General features: G+C 38.2%; 1 protein-coding gene and 1 long non-coding RNA gene across 3 annotated transcripts; one reads left to right on the forward strand and one right to left on the reverse strand.

Annotated features, from left to right (window-relative positions):
* Window positions 1-286: 286 nt before the first annotated feature.
* Window positions 287-20,042, reverse strand: LOC112183691 (cyclic nucleotide-gated ion channel 1). Of its 2 annotated transcripts, XR_002929946.2 has the most exons (8): window positions 19,845-20,042; window positions 19,208-19,694; window positions 18,273-18,479; window positions 17,875-18,182; window positions 17,518-17,629; window positions 17,149-17,397; window positions 16,218-16,836; window positions 287-341 (listed from the first exon to the last, which is right to left on the reverse strand). XR_002929946.2 is itself a non-coding variant. In XM_024322047.2 (7 exons), exons 1-7 carry the CDS (start codon window positions 19,910-19,912, stop codon window positions 16,285-16,287), a joined length of 1,983 nt encoding a protein of 660 aa, XP_024177815.1. In that variant the 5' UTR covers window positions 19,913-20,042; the 3' UTR covers window positions 16,126-16,284. The 2 variants fall into 2 exon arrangements, 1 of the variants encoding a protein (XP_024177815.1); XM_024322047.2 differs by lacking the exon at window positions 287-341 and having other exon boundaries at window positions 16,126-16,836.
* Window positions 3,749-4,239, forward strand: LOC112183705. The gene is made up of 3 exons (XR_005804463.1): window positions 3,749-3,787; window positions 3,894-4,010; window positions 4,121-4,239. It is a non-coding gene; the product is annotated as an uncharacterized LOC112183705 (long non-coding RNA).
* Window positions 20,043-20,444: the final 402 nt, after the last annotated feature.

Consider the following 20,444-nt stretch of genomic DNA (forward strand, 5'->3'; position numbering starts at 1 on the left):
TTTGGGTTCTTCCTCTTCTTAATCACCTTTTATCTCTAGCGAGAAATGGCAACAATAGACAATGAGTTTGTTTTCACGAATCACAATATGTAATTTGCTCATCAGTTCCCTCAAGACAGAAAAAAGAAATGCTTCTCGATCAGCTTATCGATTGTGTCCTAGCTAGCTTCCTAGTTGGCTTGTGATGAAGCCCTGTGGTTGAACTTGGGAGAATAGATGAGGTCCTTGACCACTTCCAGTTTTTACTAGGGGCAATTCATTATCGGCCCAATTTTTATAAGAAATATTAGGTAAAACTCATCCATTATTTCTTCTCAATTTATACCAAAAAGTTACTGTGTGTTGTAGGAGAATAGAATTGTGTGTTATCATTGATAATAGGAGCCCTTTAAATAGGGAGTTACAAGGTACCCAAAAGGTAATATAATCCGATTACAATTGAATACCTAAAACACATTCCTATTACAACTCTAAACCCTAGTTTGTAGAGGCACACATTATGTCGATATCCTTCAACACTCCCCCTTGTGCCGCTCAAACTGGGTGATGACGCTTTGATTGTTGCCTCGTTAAAAACCTTGCCAGGTAACAAAAACCCTGTGGGACAAAAATAACCCTGGTCGAAGGACAAAAAGAGCACAACACGTCCTTCACTCTTCGAGATCGAACATGTAGACATCATGCCTCCCCCTGATGTCAATATCTCCCCCTGATTGCTACAATCATGGGAGTTCGGATAACTTTCTCAATCCGATGCTCTTCACATGTTTCTCGAAAGTGGATTTTGGTAACGACTTAGTAAATAAGTCCGCTACATTATCCTCTGATCGGATTTGGTTCATTTCAATATTTAGAAATGCTTGTTGTCATTTCGATGGAGGGGAGGAGGAGCACGGAAGGTGGCATTTTGCCTTGTGGGGTCCGATCCCACACTTCCATCATCTCTTTTCTCTGTAGGGATAGAACAAGCCCATATCAATCGTACCTCTCAAATATCGAAAGATTGTCTTTATACCAATCTAATGGCGTTGCGTTGGCGCGGGGCTATATCTAGCCAACAAGTTCATAATAATTGAGGTGTCCGGTCTTGTATTGTGCTAAGTACAATAATGCGCCTATTGTACATAAGTAAGCACTTCTGCTATTAACACGTCTTCGTCATCATCCCTGGGACGAAACGGATCCCTTTTAGGGCCAAGACTACAGACGACCATGGTGCATCTTTGACTTTATCAAAAATGTCTATTGACAAGGTATAAAAGTTCTGAATCTAGATAGAACCGTGTTCTCCCAAGGTCCCTACTCTCAAACTCGGATTTCAGGTGTTCAGTGGTTTCCCTTACTTCTCAAGGGTTCCAATTATGTTTATCAACATAAACCGCGACAATTGCAAATCCAGAACTTGTCATGGAAACGCGTGGGCATAGTTCATCATATCACTACTAGAGAAAACCCATTTGGAGACAAATTTTTTCGGGACAAACCAATTTTTCGTCCCTCAAACACATGATTAGAGACGAAAAAAATTATTTCGTCCCTAAAAGTTTTGACGCTATTTAGAGACAAATAATATATGTCCCAAAATCTAATTGGGGATGGAATTTAATTTAGTCTCCTATACGTTTTAGATTTTGCAAATAACTGGTAAAATTTAAGTAGTTAGTTGTGCAAAATTTCAAATTTTGGACGAAAAAAATTAGGGGCGAAAAATTTTGTCCCTTATTTTGTTGGCAGTATTTTTTTTTTTTTTTCATCTAGGCATGTTTGGCAAAAAAAAATAGTGTATAGCGACTGATTGACATTGAAATGATGTAGTTTCGATCTCACATATAAATAGGTTCTCCATTTATTTTTCTTCTCTCCTAGTCTCAGTTCTTTGAACTATTCGACGATCACTGCTCTGCGACTTCCCCATACGAACCTTTGAACACCAATACCTCCCAGCAACGGTGTCTCTGTCATGCAATCTCTCTCATCTATCTTGCCTCTCTTAGTTTCTCTTCTTCTCATTTAGTACCCTAAATGTCGAATTAGGGTTTTCAATGTTGCATAATTTCAATCTTTTTTTTTTTTTTTTTCAGTTTTGGTGCTGCTAATTTTTGTTTGTTGATGTCGTAGTAAGGTTAGAGGCGCGATTAGAAGACTATTGCAATACTGCTACTAAGAACCTAAAAGAACTTTTTTGATAATCTGGAATCTAGATCATCTTCTATATGAAAAGAGTTTAGCGTATTATGATTCTTTTATTTTAATTATTCCTAATACTGATAGTGTATTAGGATTCTTTTATTTTAATTATTTTATCTATTAAAATAAAAAGATTTGTTAGCTAAAACAGAGTTTTTTACGTAAATACCCTCTATAAAGATACTTGGAGAACTATGTGAATGAAAAAGGACAAACAAGTAAAATTATAAATAAAATAAATAAATAAACATATCTTTTCATCTTTTATTGAAGGTAATGGGGATAAAAATCTCTTCAAGCCAAAGAAAAAGAGGTGTACCGAACGGAACACGCTACAAGCGCAGAGTCGAGGAAACTAGGGGAAATTGCGGCGTAGGGTTTTTGATCGAAATCTTCTGGATCTCGTGGGTAGTTAGGTGGCGATCCTTCTGGTCTCATCCTCTCTCTCATTGGAACCTGTTTTCTTCCTTCCCTCGTCATGATTTGAAGCTCATGGTTGGGCACAAATGCACAGCTTCGATGGAGAAAATTTTGATTTACTACAGAGTGAAAGCTTCAATTATAAATCTTCTCTCTCCATCAGTCGGTTTGGTTGGGATTAAGATCAATTTGCATTGTTTCTTTCTGTATCAGTCGTATCGGACAGCGTCGGAGGAGATGCAAATGGTTAAAAGCCATTTGCTTCGACCCAAGCCATGGCGGCACCCAAATCTTAACATGGTAAGATTTTGTCCAGCAAGAATAAACAATGTATAGAAACCATCAGTTTGAAAATTCTAATCCCGTCTCTTTTTTCTTTTGGAATCCTTGATTTTACACGTTCATATACTTGTTCCTATTTTTGCTTGAATATTCATGTGCAAATACCAAGTATATGTTTAGCCATATATCAGTGGCTACTACCAGTCTGTTTATGTTGTTTATCATCAAAAGCATACTGTATCTTCGTTGTTTTAGTTTTGGTATCTCAAATTCTGAAGGCGCAAGGCTAATGGTAGTGTGTAGAATTCAATTGTTACTGTTATGTCTGTTTACTAGCTGGCCTTGAACCAAGTATCCCAAACCATTCCCTCTATTTCTCACCACCAAATTTTACTCCTTTTATAGTAGAAAAGAAGCCTAAACGCTGCAAGGTGATCTACTCGTCCTTTCATTCTCTAGCCTATATGTTTAGAAAGTGGGAAAATAACTTGTTTTAGCATCTATTGGGATTGTTAATGTATTCTGATGGATGCTGGTCTCTTCCTTTTTTTTGTTGTCATGTGTCTTTTTAATAAACATGCAATCGCCTTGGCCATCTATGCAAAATGTATTTTATTTTACCAAAAGCTATGAATAGAGTACTGTTGAAAAGTGTATCAGAAGAAAGAGTTACCTTTGCTGGAAATTCTTAGCCATCTCTTGGAAGGTATATTTTTTTATGGGGTTGCTCAAATTTAATGTAGTTGAGCAATTTCTCTCATTCTTATTTTGTATGAGTTTGTGTAGTAATAAATTTCCTCAACATGTTGTTTGGAGGTGAAAATGATCGACTCAGCTCCCTGATCCATCAGGTTCGTTTATTTGACCACTATTCACTGCATTATTGTGATCTTGAATGGTTAGTATCCCCGTACTTGTGAAAGTTAAACAAAATGAGATATCATTGTGAATATCTGTTCTGGATATTGGTCTCTTTGCATTTATTTTTATTATTTTTTTCTCAGGTGGATTCTTTTCTTGGGTGCATTATACATGTTTGCTTCATGCAGGATTAACAGACTGAACTCTGCTAGTTATCTTTCTTTAATAAGGCAATAATAATGTAAAACTGATTATTACTGGTACTATTATCCCTTAGCTTGAATAATTTCTCAAGTTTTTTTGTATAAGTTTCTAGTAGGATTACATATCGAGTTTCTTAATCACCAAAATTACTATGGTTTCTTTGCAGAGAATGAATCTTCTTCGTCTTCTTCGACAACAGTTTGTACGCTTCTTCTTTTGTTACTAGTCCTACATGGCTTTATCAGAGCCCTGATCAATCTCAAGGTTGGATTTTTACTCTTTTTTACTTCCCTTAGATGCTTTACAGTGTCAAGTTGGAAACAATTTATGTCTCAATTTGAGTTTGAGGGTGTGGTGGTGCTGCAGTTGTAGACCAGTCTGGAGAGAATGTACTCAATCTATTCCTCTGTTTTTCAACGACTATATGAAGCCCATAGTGTTAATACGAGTGAGAGCTTTGCTGCAGGTGAGACAATCCCTCGGTTCCTGTTCTAGAGCAACATCAAGACTATAATCGATAGCCACTCTATTCTTCAGCTTCTTATCAGAGCCATTCTTCCCTACTATTACTCATGCACTACTTTATTCCAGTCCTCAGCCTCAGGGTTAGACTTCTAGTACTCATAGACAACTCTATAAAAACTTTGAAGGTCAGACTCGCAGTACTTTATTTGATATTTTACACTGATAAAATAATGTTTTATGTTCATCATGAACCCATTTTGTACAACGTTATGATAGTGTTCTTTGTTTGATGCTTCCTTATCAAATTCTATCTGCTTCTTTCAGTATTCATATCAAGGTCCATCATACTTTCATTTTCTCAGTTTCATGCATTTTGTTGGGGTCAGCGGTGTTTTATGATGAAAGCTTTGGTGCAGGTAGGGAATTTAATCGGACACCTGTTCAAGGACAGTTGCCATATGCCTCTGGTTCTCCATCAAAAGCCGTCTGCATTTCTGATCGTAATTAGTTGTAGATTTTATTTCTAGGTGAAGACTTATGAAGAGTTGATGTTAGTTGGAATTGGAGTTATACTTGCAGTCTCTATAAGTGCTCACTTTGTTCATGTTAGTTGGAGTTGGAAAGAGTCGGTGTTGAGGCTCTGTTTATCACTAAATTATCCATAATAAATTTGAATTTTTGGTCAGAAAAAAATCTATTTTTATAATAGGTGCTTACTATCATTCAATAATTTATTGAAAATTATAATTAAATTTGAAAATAATGTAAAATTTGAGAATTAAAGGAGACAGAATGAGTTTCGTTTTCTATTCTAATTGGCGCTATTAAATTTGGGAAAAAAAAATTTAATCTGAAAATAAAAGGAGACGAAGTGAGTTCGTCCCTTATTCTTCTCATTGGCGCCATTTTAGTTGATTTTCCCGCCAGTCTCTTAATGCTCAATGAGAATGGGGGATGAAATTTCATTGAATACGGGACAATTTTAATTTCTTCTCCAAATAAATTAGGAGACGGAATTTATCGGTTGTTGCCTTAAACAATTTGGGACAAGCTTTAGGAGACGACTTTAGCCACAAAACGGTTCCGTCTCAAATTTTTTTGGGGGACGAATTCTCAGCTATTAGAGACAAAATCATTTTGTCTCTGAATGAGTTTTCTGTAGTAGATTCCCAATCAAGTAGTCATTTTAGTGAGCATTTCAATCTCGTTGCAAATGCGCTCCGTGGTCGAGAGCCACTTGACTTGGGTAAATAAAGTCCACAAGAACCTTCATTATATTCCGTATCTAGATCCCCATAGAGATACGTAGTGACCACATTCGTAAGCTGCATGTTCAGTTATTTGGAAACTACCAAACTGACAAGGTAGTGGAGTGCAATGACATCCATTACGAGAGAATATGTCTTCTCGTAGTCGATTCCAGGGCGTTGTGAGAAACCTTGCGCCATAAGGTGAGATTGCCATCTCTTTTTCTCATCACGCTATCTAATGAAGACCTATTAATGTCAATAGGTTTTATGTTAGGAGGTGTTGGCATCTCACTATACCACAAAGTTAATCAGACAACTGTCGAACGACTGTTGTCTGAATGAAAAACCTGCTGTTGTCTAGTAGCCTGATGTCTGATTGACCTCATTCAGACAACTGTCGATAAACAGTTGTCTGTTGCTCGGTCACACAACACGTATAAGCAAAAATTTGTTGTCTGAATTTACCCAAAATCTAATGCGTGTTGACTTAGACAACTGCTTGTTATTTTGGTGTTGTGTGAAATTATTTTAGGACAACTATTTTCTAAATGTTGTGTTGTGTGTGATGAATCTCCAACAACAAAAATACGTGAATGCTGTTGTCTGAAATGAATCTCAGACTACAGATATTTTTTTCCCTGTTGTCTGAAATGTATTTAAGATAACAGATTGCGAGATGTAACTGTTGTCTGAAAGCATATGAGATAACAATGTGCCGGAAGCATCTGTTGTCTTGAATGAACCTCAGACAACACGTAATTTTTGTTTATGTTGTCTGAAGTTCATTTAAGATAACATGTTGTTGGATGATAATGTTGTCTGAGATTCCATTAAGATAACAATGTGTTGGATGCATGTGTTGTCTTGAATGAAACTCAGACATCAGTGATAGTTTGGTTATGTCGTTGCAAGGAATTGCACACAATGTCTCCTTTATTAAAACTGTTGTCTGAATGTTCCTCAGACAATAGATATTATGTGTTCGTAAATTTATGTGTTGTCTGATGATATTGCACTACCACAGTTAATAGCCTTATATATGTTGTTTGAATTGAATAAGCACAACTGATTTCTGGAAATAGGCAAATATGAAATACAAATTAGTTCAAATGTCATTTACTAGCACATCATTGTCATACATTGCCAAAACACACCGAAACTACAAATAGGGTACCCAATTGTATGAAGTATTTCTTACATATCAATTCAAAGTAACCACAAACTTTGAAGAAGCTGAAATCCCCAAACTGAACTAATTCTCTAACTCTCTGTACTGTTTCCTTGAAATAAGAGAGAGCAAATTTCAATCTTGAGAAACCAAGTATAGTAAGGTATAATAAATTTTCATTCAGATATGCATTGAAGAACCAGATGCATTCTTGAAACAAAAGTAACTAACAACTGAAAACCAGATATACTGTTACCTTCTTAATTGGAGCAAGCTCCAAAAGTTTTTTTAGTGAAGATACCATCCCTTGGACACTGAGCTTGGGTATAACCAAGCCAAAGTCGAGGTAGACCTGTATGTGAAAACGCTTATCATCCTAAATGACTTGCCAGTTTACATTCAATGCCCAAAAGACTATTTTAATTCAACGAAACTGCAAATATCACCTGGGGATAAACAGAGGCTAGATATGATGCTTCCTTCGAAAACGGGTAGGATGCATGTAAAAGAACAATGCGACTTTTAGAAAATCTCTTGGCCTCAAGCACAGCCCGGAGATGAAGGGGATTAGATAGCCTCAAGTCCAAATCTTTGTCGCCAAAACTAGTTAGGGGAATTAGTACTAGTACTTAGAATTATAAAATTTGGTTCGCAACTCCTAAAAATGAATAAGCCTGTGAATCTATTTCCTTCACATTTCATTTCAGCATTAGTGTTTTTCTAAAATTGACCCAAGTTTCTTACATGAAAGAAGTAATCAACTAACAAGAGAAGTATTCCTTCAAATAAACAAAAAAAAAATCCAGATTTCCAGTATTCCTTCAAATAAACAAAATTACTTCCTATAAACAGATTTTATCATCGCATACCTGCATCAGTGTGCATGAAATGCCGTACTCTTTCAAACACGACTCCAAAATCTGCCAAATTTCTTTACAAATGGTTTCTGCACAAGACACTAAAAAGGCTTATAAGTGACAAAGAACGTGTTCTACTTCAATTACAAAAATCTCAAATAAACAAGCTCACATGGAAAGTGAAAGAAAGAAACAATTATAGGACACGGAAACAGATTATAGGACACCAACTAATAGAAATTATAGTTGAGTGAGCTTTAGCATATCAGCAAATATACAGACATACCCTGATATCACCAGAACCAGATTCAATTGCAAGAACCTCAAAATTATTGTTGCTGCCCCCATCTAAATTGTCAACAGGCTCTTTTATTGGCTTCTTTCTGGGTCTTCCTCTAGGCTTCTTTGGTTGACTCTGCCCATAACTTAGTTGCATTTTGTCATGATCCTTGTATAAAATTTCCTTAGAGTATTTGCAGGAAGACAATCCATAGAATGCAACTCAGATGATTCCTTTGGATAATCAATAGCTCTCATCCAGTTTTTGAAACTTAGATACTTGATTCCTTGCATCTTACATGTTTGTCAAAAAAAAATTTTATCTTTGGAGCATCACAGAAATAGGTCAAGTGAAATCTTAAATGTCCACATACCTGAACCATTATAATTGGACCACTATTTCCATAAAGAAGAGGAGCTATCTTTGGAAGTAGGTCTCCCCACCATCTTTCAACCTTCAAGAGTTCACAATTGAGCAGATATCAAAATATTGCAAATCAACAAATACATGGGTAGTCATGGACCATGTTCTACCCGTCTATCAAATTCAAATTACCAGAATCCAATATATTATACCTTTTGAGGAAAAACTGGTATATCAAGCATGCTATATCTACAAAGAAGACAATGCATGAGGAAAACATACCAATTGAAGGAAAGTTAGGTTAGATGATCTTAGAGCGAGAGCTGGCTTGATGGCAAGTAACCAAGCTGGGTCAGATTTCAACAACAGAAGTGCAGAATGCTCTAGAAGCTACAGTATTGACAAAATCCACTATCTGACAAAATCCAAACAAAGCAAGTAAATTGCAATAAGAACTGTCACACTAAACCCACATTAAGCAATCCAATTATCGAAAACCCTCAGAGACTCAAACTTCCACAGTTACTTTTGCCACAATTCCTCAAATACTGAAACTTTCACAGTTGCAATTATTGAAAAAGAAAATAATGCTTATATATAATACTGGGACTTGAAAATACAACTTCCAAGTTTTGTAAACAAACTCAAAAAACATATTCAGAAGAATCATACCTACCCTTTTAAAAAGAAAATACCAACAAATTCAAGCTAGAGAAAACAAATAAATAATGATGAGCTATATGGAGAAAAGAAATAGATTGATTACCTTTGAACATGCTAGAGAGAAAACAAGAACAACTTTTTTGACATATTCCAAAGATTTTGCAAAGTCCAACTTGTAAACAACTTTAAGGGGGAAGACTAGGAAATCAACCTTTGTCAAAGAAACACATATATATATGGATCGGTCGACGCACTGCAGTAATAAGTCTACATGCTTAAAAATATATTGCAGCAAAAACCAGGAATATGCAAGTTTTCCATTACTTGAAATGTGCAGGAAAAAGAACTGCCACCCAATCATCTTATGTGGGATTAGGACTAGACATTGTCACAGTTACCCACCCAAAATCTTACTCTTGCACACAAAAAAAAAAGGAAAAAGGAAATAGATGTCAGTACTATTAACTATTAAGAAACAAGAGGAATTCCAGACTTAGAAACATGAACAATTGCAGCAACCATTCATTTTCAAAATTCAAAGTAGCAACCATCTGATTTCAAAATTCAAAGTATCAATCGATTTCAGAAACCCAATAAATAAGAAACAGCAATATCCAAAAACCCAATGAAAAAAAATGAAAAACTGAATCTGATTGAGAAGTAAGAGATAGAGAAGAAGAACTTACAAGGAGAGAGAGAGGGAGAGCGGGGGGGAGAGATGGAGCTTGAAGAGTGAATAGAGTTGCGACCGAGAGAGACTGAAGGGAGAGAACCCGTGGTGGAGAGAGGGGCGCGGGCGATAGAATTGAGAATGTCAATTATAGAATTGAAATTACTGCAATAGTTGCACACCAATATCACAAAACTTAATCAAAACCCAATTCGATCTGAAAAATTGAAGAACCTGAATCTTATATTGAAGTAAGAAAAACCAAGAAGAACTTACGAGAGAGAGAGAGAGAGAGATGGAGGTTGAAGACTAAAGTGAGTCTGGACCGACGGAGACACCCCACTGAGAGTGCATCGACTGAGACTGAGAGCGAGGCTGAGAGGCTCGATGAGGGTAAGAGGGTGCGGGGGATTAAGGGTGAGAGCTACAGTGGATGAGAGAGAGGGTGAGAGCTATTTGGGAGGGAGAGTGACCTAAATTTTTAGCTAAGGGAGGGAACACTGGTTTTTCACAAAGGCTGCTAGGTTTTGAGTGTTTTGAGTGAGAAAAAAAATTAAATGTAAATTAATTTTTATTTGTTTTATTCCATTTGTCAGACAACAGATATCCTTATTAGTGTTGTCTGAAATCTCTCAAATTTACCAAAGGATCATGTGTTGGATGAGTAGAGGCGAGACGACAGGTTTAAAAAATCTGTCGTCTGACTAACTCAGACGACAGCAAAAACTCATGTGTCGTCTGATGCCTGTCGTGTGATTAAGTTATTCTAGTAGTGTCTCAGGCCCTAAATCATTCCTCTTCGTTAGTGAATCCAATTCAACCTGGATCGCATCTTTCCATTTAGGCCAATTTTCTCTACGTTGGCATTCTTCAACGGAGTAAGGTTCGATGTCATTGGTCTCAATAATTCCACGTCCTCATGTACACTAGTGTACTTCGTAGAGATCTCTATATTCTTAGGAATTGGTTCTAACATTGAGGCGTCTCCCAACGATGTCTCTTGGACATAACCACAATCCAAAATATTCTCATGAGACGGATTATGAGTATCAATGATCAATGGATCAAGTTGTGCCAAACTCGCTCTCTTCTTAGGGCGAGAATCCATCGAACCTATGGGTCTCCTACTCTCTCTAGCGGAACCCATGGCCTATGACGCCATTATGCCACCTTTGTGGCGTCACCATACTACCATCCATGGTAGTGGTGCAGTACCCATCTTCTCTGGGTGGCACCATGTCTCTTGTGGGGACATCAATCCTTGCAGGCATGTTTGCAGCAGGTATATGTGATCTCGTCACTTTTAGGGGATCAAGATGAGACATAGTGGGGACAGACCACCACAATTCCTGTCGTTCCTGTTGAACATTGATGTTCTAATCTCCCCCTAACGACGGGAAGACTGTCTCATCAAAGTGACAATTCGCAAATCCAGCGAAATACAGATCGCCTGTCAAGGGTTCTACATAGCGGACTTATAGTTGGAGACTCATGTCCAACAAATATATATATGCATTCGTTGCAATGACTCATGTTGATGCGCTGTGGCGACGCAATTGGCACATGAACCGCACACTCAAATATGCATAAATACGAGATATTAAACTCGAACCCAGTCACTAGCTGTAACGCAAATAAAAGTTGAGTGGCTGCTATGAGTCGTAGACGAATTAGCATAGCTGCATGCGATATTGCATAACCCAAGCGGAAATATTGGTGCGCATTACCAATGTCTGGGCTAACATTGTAGTCGTTTAATGGTGGCTTTTCCGCGAGACCAATTGGGTGTGTACATAGGAATATGATACTTGATATCAATACCCAATGATATGCAATAGTCATCGAAAACTGTCGATGTAAACTCTCTAGCATTATCAAGTCAAATTGACTGAATGGGATGATCTGGGTAGTGAGCCCGTAGCCATATGTTATGTGCTAGGAGTGTAGTATAAGCAGCATTACGAGTGGATAATGGCACAACACGTGACCATCGTGCTTGCATATCAACCAACACCATAAAACATCTATATGGTCCGCAAGTTAGTTGATCAAATCCATAGAATTCCCGTAGATTCTTTGTGAGAATGGAATTATTTCCTCATCTCCTTTGCATAGGATGGTCTCAATCCTAAATAACAGGCTTTACAGAACGAAATATGGGCTTTATAATCAACCAATAAAGGTTTTGGTGAAGCCATAGTGTCACAATAGACTTGAGAAGTAGATAGAGGAGTTTATGGCGTCAATGCCATGTATTTGCCGCAGGGGGTAGGCGGCACAGGCCATGTATGGCCTATCTTTGCACAATCATGGCACCATGAGGCGCATGTGTAGCTCTTCGAACTAATTCTTGGTTCCTACTTTTCTTCGTTCTGAAAATGGATGTCCGTGTAAAGTCTTTAATACACAGATCATCATGTCAAAGCCTATATGTGTCGAAATCCCATAAGTCGTCGCTCATGACATAGTTGGATTCTAGGCCTGGGCTCGGGTCGGGTCGGGCCCGAAATTTGGTAGAACCGAGACCGAGCCCGAAATAATCGGTTCGGGCCGGTTCGGGCTTTTTCAAAAGTGGAAACCGATCCAAACCGAGCCCAAACGGGCCGGTTCGGTCTTCGGGCTTTTCGGGCCCAAAATCAAGTTTCCCAACTCTGATGCAAAATATACACAAAATTCGGTAAGAGGCGAGGTTTGAACCCCTGACCTCTTACACAAAAGCTTTGCTCCCAACCACTGCAGCACAAGACAATCTTGTCATAATATCTCCAAAGTTTATATTTATTCTCGTCCTAGGCGCCATGAAATTTGGGGAATTTTTAATCTGGAATGGGGTCGAAAATTACCTTGAACAATATGAAGGTGGCCGGAAATTTCCAGAAACCGGCGAGCTCGATTTTCGACGTAAAAACTTCAATTTAAGGCCTCGATTCCTTCTAGAGAGTTGTTAAGAAAATCAAGGCGAACCCACTGGAACAAGAATCAATCAAAACGATGCACTACAGCTCGAGATATCCAGATCGAAAGATTTTCGTTTCGGATCGAAAACCGACCGAGCTCCGACGAACGTGAAACCGGTCACTCTAGGTGCAATCCTCCTAGTATATGATCAGAAGGTTGAGGGGAGTTCATGGAGCCAAGGATAGGAAGTTTTGGTGGCCGGAGCTAGGAGAAAACCGGCGTTGACTTAAATCGAGCTTAAATCGAAACAAGCTCACCGCCGCCGCTACAGGCGGCGCCGCCGTGAAAGGACACCACAGACGTGTGCGCAAGGACCATACGAAGCCAATGGAAGAAGTTTGGTGAAGATTGGTGGCCTGTGGAGCAAGAACGAAGCCGGCGAACGGAAACCCAGTTTCCGGCCGGTTCGAGCGCGGGAGAGAGAGAGTGAAGCTTCAGTTTCCGAAAATGGAAACTGGAAAATAATTTTGGAAAGTTTCCAAAAAAGGAAGCTTTATACTAAACTGGAAACTATTTCGAAAAATCATAACTAATTCATACGAACTCCGATTTTTGTGTTTCCGCATATGCACGCGATCGTATCGACGAGCACTACAACTTTCATGAAGGAAGTTTTCCCAAATTCTGTACGTATAAAAAGTCGATTTCGCGTGCCCTAATTAACGTACGTTTTTCGAACTAAAATCGTTCGAACTAATTCTACACTTCTCCAAGCTTCGTACAATCTCCCATGACCTCGAAATCATTTACAATGTCCTCGGAAAATAAATTGGATTTTCGGGGTATTACAATGGAGCGACATGTGGCATATGCTAAATATTCGGGTCGGTTCGGGCTTTCGGGCCCTAAAAATATGAAGACCGAGACCGAGACCGAACCGAAAATATGCATTCGGGTCGGGCTTCGGACCGAACCGAAAATTTCAATACTAAAACCGAACCGAATCGGGCTTTTTTCATCGGTTCGGGTCGGGTCCTCGGTCTTTCGGGTCCGGACGCCCAGCCCTATTGGATTCAATAACTCAAATAGTGGTTGCATACAACCCACTAGAGCGACACATAAGTTTCTCTAATACTCGTTTATGTTCGTAGTCATTAGAGGTGATGCAAAGGAACTCTGTCCATTCTCATAATGTGTTTCCACATGAAAACCATTGGCTCTATAAAGTTCGAATTAAGGTATGTCCAAGACATTAAGTAAAAGAATTGACACTTTATTAATAGCCAATGATTACATCAAAGTTTCTTGATCAAATCTAATCCAAATAAAATGAAATGTAGACAAATTGTAGTCACTCAATCCTTTTGGTAATTCCAATCAAATATGACCAGGGAAGTAGAGAGAGATGTCGGTGGAGCGAGGCTCTCTCAAGTACCACTAATCTCAATTACTTTCCTAGACATCATATTCTAGTGAGAAAGAGTTCAAACCAAATGTCATTTATTCATTAAGGCACAATTGCCATTACATAATTCTTGGAAAATGAAAGACTATTTAATCAAAATCTGCGGCATCAACATTGTTGTTTTCCTCGCCAGATTTGAAGTCCGTAATGATGAGATTGACATCATTGTCATCTCCATCATCTCCTTCGGCTGCGAGATGAGCCTCATGCTTTCTCATATCTTTTATACACCTTGTATTATGCAGCTTTTGTTTTGTCACTCGCATTTTAGTGCTTAAACCAATGCTCTGAAGATCCATATCTATAGCATTACCTCACCCATTAATTGAGATGCACCTTGTGCATTTGGACATCCTCCATGGATCTCACGTTGGCAAATGTTGCCACGTGTCTACGTATCTCAAGGTTTTCCTTCCTTTGTAGGGCGGTTTGTATGGACCCACAAGTCCATTTTGTTATCCTCTAACTTTTAGGGTTCCGCGCCTTGCGCCATTCTTTCGGTGCGTTATTATAATTCGCCTCGTGAACGCTCTTAGTTCCAACGGGCCTTTGAATTATGGTTTTTCACAAGTATGTTGTCAACTTACTCAATAAATGACATAAGTTGATGAAACCTCGTAATCCATCTAGTATTATTGCACACAAGCCTACTGCTGAGATGGGGAAGGTTGAGAGGATTTCTCAATTAATTCATAGTCTGTGAGCTCTACTCCACAGAATCTCATTAGTAGTGAGGTGATTCTTGACGTTATTTATCCATCGGTGATAACAAATGTCAATTGAATCCGGTTTAGTGAAGTCGGGTTTTTGCATGTTTGCATTCGACATTCAAAGATGAAGGAGAACAAATTAGTTTCGGAGTAAAAACTTCCACGACAACTAATATAAGGTTTCCGAGCCTTAATGCTACCAAGAAACCGATTTCCAAGAATATTTAGATTTCAACCGAAAACATTGATGTTTTAATATGGTCACAGTTTGATGCTTACGGACGCTCTTAGTCCGAACATTGTGAACGCTCTTAGTTCACACGAACACTCTTAGTTCGTTTAATTATGAACACTCTTAGTTCATACGAACACTCTTAGTTCGTTAAGCGTGAATCCCCACAATTCCGCTTTGTTAAATACTCAAAATCATTCGGCAACATATATTCCAATATTATGCAGAAAATAAAAAGGAATTTAAATACAAGAAAGCAGGAACTTTAATCGTAAAAACTTACTTGATAATTTGAAGTTTTGCTTCACAATCCTTTATACACGCGCGTGTTGATGCAGGCGTGTAGCTAAATTAGAATTGCTGGAATCTGGTCGGAAAATTGGTAGTTGGTGGGTTGCCCTTCTCCCTTCCTTTTTTTTCTTCTTCCTCCCCCTTTTTTTTTTTTTTTTTTTTTCGGGCCCAGCCCTTCTCCTTCCCTTTTTTTTCTTCTTCCTCCTTTTTTTTTTTCCAGGCCCAAGCCCGTCCTCCCCCCCCCCCTTCTTCTGGTTTTCCTTCTTCTGCGTCGTCTTCTTCTGGTCTGCAGTGATGGATGGCAGCGTGGGCTGCAGTGGGTTGCAGGGCACAGGCAGACAAGCAGGGCGCGCTGGAGGCTGGTGCTGCAGGCGGGTCGAGATCGGGTCGGTGCTGCAGGCGATCTGGGTCGAGATTGGGTCGACGCTGTGGAGGCCTGGTGCAGGACGGATGTGCAGGGGGTTGCAGTGCTTGCGGCTTGCGGGGCTGCTGGGCTACTGGCAGGTCTGCGAGGTTGATGCGTGGACTGATGGGCGGCGCGGCAAAAAGGTGTGGACCGATGGCAGCAGCAAGGTTCGGCAGCAGGGGCTGTAGGAAGATGCAGAGAATCAAGTTTGGCAAGGAGAAGTCCGGCCGGTGAGGTGAGGTGAGGCTGAGGCCGGTATCAAGTTTCTGTTTTTTTTTTTTTTTTTTTTTGGGTTGGCGGCAGAGAATCTAGCGTTTTTTTTTTTGTTCTGAAGCTAGGGTTAGAACTCGTGCTGATAACGTGTTGTAGGAGAATAGAATTGTGTGTTATCATTGATAATAGGAGCCCTTTAAATAGGGAGTTACAAGGTACCCAAAAGGTAATATAATCCGATTACAATTGAATACCTAAAACACATTCCTATTACAACTCTAAACCCTAGTTTGTAGAGGCACACATTATGTCGATATCCTTCAACACTGTGTAGGATAAATAATACAATTTTTTTTCCTCTCAAAATAACAAAATTGCCTTTGAAGAAAAATTATTAACCTACGCCCCTAATTTTCTCTTTTTACTACCGTGACCAGTAACCATTTGGGGACCCTTTGCATACTTCTTTTGAATGCGAGTGATTTGTCTTTGTATTGCAGAAGCTGCTAAACTCTTCAACTGATCCAACTGATCTTCGTTATAATATTGGTACAGAAACTTGTCCTTGGTGAAATGCCACCAGCATTTCGTAACTACGGTCTCCAAGTGTTCAGCCTTGAGAACAAAGACGTCGACTTTGTTTACTGACTTGACACTTCTCGTCGAGTTGGGCAAGGGCAAGACACAAGGAGGAGTAAAATTTGAGACCCAATCGAGAAGTTCTTCCCCATATAAATCGCCTTGCTCAAGAACCTTAGAATTACCAATTTTTATACCTTTATCTCCTTTATGTATTCTGTAGGTCCGAACCATGCCTTGCCTGATGAAAAACATCTTATCAAGTGGACGCCCCTCTTCCATAATAGGATGCTCCTCTGCGTAAGTCACCGGCTTAAGATACTTACATATCTCTCTTAACAATCTTTCATCCATTCTTTGAAGCATCGGAACCTAGGTTAACATACATTAAGGAAAAAAATAAAATAAAAACTAATATTGTAATGACCACAAGTTACTTTTAATAATGACAATATTCTACGTACTTTACATGCATTATCAAAGTCAGAACTTAGTTACTTAAACTAGAAACTACTTTGTTCCGCGGAGGGTTTTATTTACCATAAGAACAATTTTTTTCTTAGTTACCATGAGTTATCATTGTTTTACAAAACATTATCTACATTCAATTGTTTTAGAAACATGCATGTGTGTGCTGGAGATCGAAGATATCTCATGAATACAAAGAGGAATATAATTACTTACTTTCTTAAGTGTAGCCAGTCGCAGATAGCGTTTGATAAAATTGCTGTGTCTCACGGGAAGTAGAGAGAGGATGTTCTCCACTTGAACATCTTTGTTTTCTTCGATTCTTCGTTCCACAGTTTGCATGATCAGTTCCTTCAGTACTTTAGGGATGCCCTTTCTTGATAGCCACAAATCTACCTCCAGATCTTTCGTTTTCGTTCTCCACCTAATCTCTTCTGCTCGTGTAGTTCCAAACTGCAAATATGTCTGTGGACGTATATACGTTCAACACAACACCACAACAGTGGTAAAAGCTTTTCAGTTCATATATATGGATGATTAAAGCACGATTATACGCACACACACACACATTGAGCATGCACCAACCTGCAAATTTCCAATGAGATATAAAAATAGTAGCAAGCCAATAATAGAAATGGAAACCGCAAAGAGGTTTTCCCAAGCGTTGGTACTGGGCTGCAGGTTCTGACCAAGAGAACTGCAAGCATGAAAGGAGCTATTTAGAAGTAGTACTCGATACACACTACACACACACAAACAACCCTATCACTGTGGTCAAAAACTCAAAATAAATCTAGCTACGTACAATCATTTCCTTATCTATACATTTTCATTTCTCGATTATAATACCTAAATACCATTTGTAAATATTATAACAGGAGTAATTTCTACCCTCCATTTTTCAACATAATTTAAATTATATCAAAATGTATAGGTGCAAACCTGAGATTTCGCAAGCCCCACCAGAAACAAATTAAAATTTTTTGTGGAAAATCTGTTGACCCAAGCATGCCAGATAAAAAGGCATCAGTAAATACACCAAAGTCGAAGAGCGTTGGGTTCGGTGGATCTATAGGACATAGTCCATTTAGTAATGTTACATTTCTCAATGTATAGTGTTCATCACAGTCGTAACTGCTGTGTTCATCACAGTCGTAGCTGTGTTCATATTGATTTTGACTATGGTAAGCATATTGCCAACAAGCTGTCTCTCTTAGAATAGAAAAATAATACCAAAGAGCTCCGAGTACCTAAAAAATCAATAAATTAATTAATGATTTGACTTCATAAGAAATTAAGCATTTGAAGAATTTAATGAGTTCAGTTAAGAGTGAACTTACATGACTAGCTAGAATGTAAAGAAAGAAATTGAAAACACTTTTAATCCATATGCCTGCCTTTCTTGGGATCAAATGGCGTTCCTTACACAACAGAAAAATGCGAAGAACCCGTGGCACATATTGAAACACAACAAGGGAGTTTAGGAACTTCCTTGTTTCCGAAGATCTTGAGCTCCTCATTTTGGAAAAGAAGCTGAAAATTACAACCTGAAAGAAAAACAAAAGCCAATTGTTGAAAATTTTGATCCTCACACAAGCATATATACTTGATGTCAATTACTATATTGACCTATAGCCCAATATATACACACTTGCACACACCACATATAGTAGGTCAACGGTCCTTCTCAAGTCAAGTGGTACTTATTTTTTTGGGGTAAAGTTATGGTATGTTAACATTTCTTATACATCAACTATTTTTACACCTATAAGGACTCATGTTATCATTTTGAGGACTAATATTACTATTTTCAGGACTCATGTGGTAACTAAGAAAATTTACCACTTTAAGGACTCATGTTATTACTTTGAGGACTAATATTACTATTTTGAGGACTCATTTTACCACTTTTAAGGCAATTGTATGCATATCATACGTTAACACATTGTAGAATTTTCCATTTCTTTTATAGCCTAATGGAGAAAAATATAAATATTTTTTCCTTAATTTAGTCTTTGTATTTCACTGAAATTTATTCAACAGTACAGTCGCCGTTCAGGCAAATAAATGAATGTGTGGGTTGTCAAAGGTAACTAAGAAAATTGGAGGTTTTAGACAAAGTAAAATGAGCTCTCGATTTAGTAACCAAGTCCTCAACGAGGCAATGCTATGTAAAGCAGAAAATCTGTTAAAACTTGAGAAAATAGAGAGATAATAGCTCATCGATCAGCTTACCTGTGGAAATAGAGAAATAATAGCTCATCGATTAACTTACCTGTGGAACAGGAAGAACAGCTAAAATGTCCACTAAAATGTATGATCGGAAAATTCGTTTAGCTACTACCATAGACGCGTTTGCTATTGCCAAAACACGATCAAGTGCTGATTTCTTTCCACTTGAGGGATCCCCAGATCTAGCTGATGGTGATTTAGCCATAGTAACAGCTAAAATATTTAAAAGAATGTCCATCATGTAGAAGCGATCTGTAAACGATCTTGATGCAAGAGCTATTGCCTTCAAGTTTTTGTCCAAAATGAGGCACTTCATGTCTTCATTTACTATTGGAATGTAGAAGAACAAAGGGTCGAGCGACACAGCAACCACGCATGTTATTATAAATATCTTATTCCATACTGGAAGGAAATTCCCTTCTGGATCAACAATTTTCTTGAATGTTCTTGACCATTTGCTTCTATTTCCTTCATCCTTTGCGGCGGATTTACCTGTTGCAGTCTCTACTTGCCAATAATCTAAAACCCCTCTGATAATTAAGAGGAAACATATATAAGCTTCATTAACGAGAATAATTAAACTTGTTTATACCAGTATGTAGTACCAGATCTATATAATATATTATATATGAACCATTTATATAAATACAAAGACGAAAAAGTGTTCTTATAGAGCTGACCTCTTAGTTTTCTCGTCCCAGTTCTCCGCCACATCTACTACTGTTATGTCAGAGTGGTTGTTTGCCATAACTGATCAACAATCTCGAATGCTCGAAATTATCTGATTATGACACAATGGTCCTCCAGTACTTGACACAAATTCTTAGAAACTGGATTCAGCTCGCTACCATTGAAAAAAATTAATTGAGAAAGAAGCACTGAGATCAAATTTATAGCTCTAGCCTATTATATGTAGTCAAGTTGGTTTAATCATTTGCCGAGCAATGTCGTTTAGCTCCTTTTTTTTTTATACGTCTTTTAGCTCTTTGCCCTTTATTAAACTATACATATTCTTACAGAAGACAAAGAAAGAATCATTGACAATAGGTGTCGTATCTCGCACCCTGGTCCCAAGTCTTTCTTTAATCGATCAATTATTGTTCACTACCAACAAAGCCATCCTAATAGGCTAATACGTCTTACAAAATAAGAGATGATTAAAAGCACCGACGTACACTTACACTGATATGAATTGATGATTGGACTACATTAAATATATTTTTTGGTTATTAAAAGCAAGTTGATTATAAATATCAAAGGTTGGGAAAATTCTACAATGT

Source organism: Rosa chinensis, chromosome 1, assembly GCF_002994745.2.
Source record: "Rosa chinensis cultivar Old Blush chromosome 1, RchiOBHm-V2, whole genome shotgun sequence".
Lineage (NCBI taxonomy): Eukaryota > Viridiplantae > Streptophyta > Magnoliopsida > Rosales > Rosaceae > Rosa > Rosa chinensis.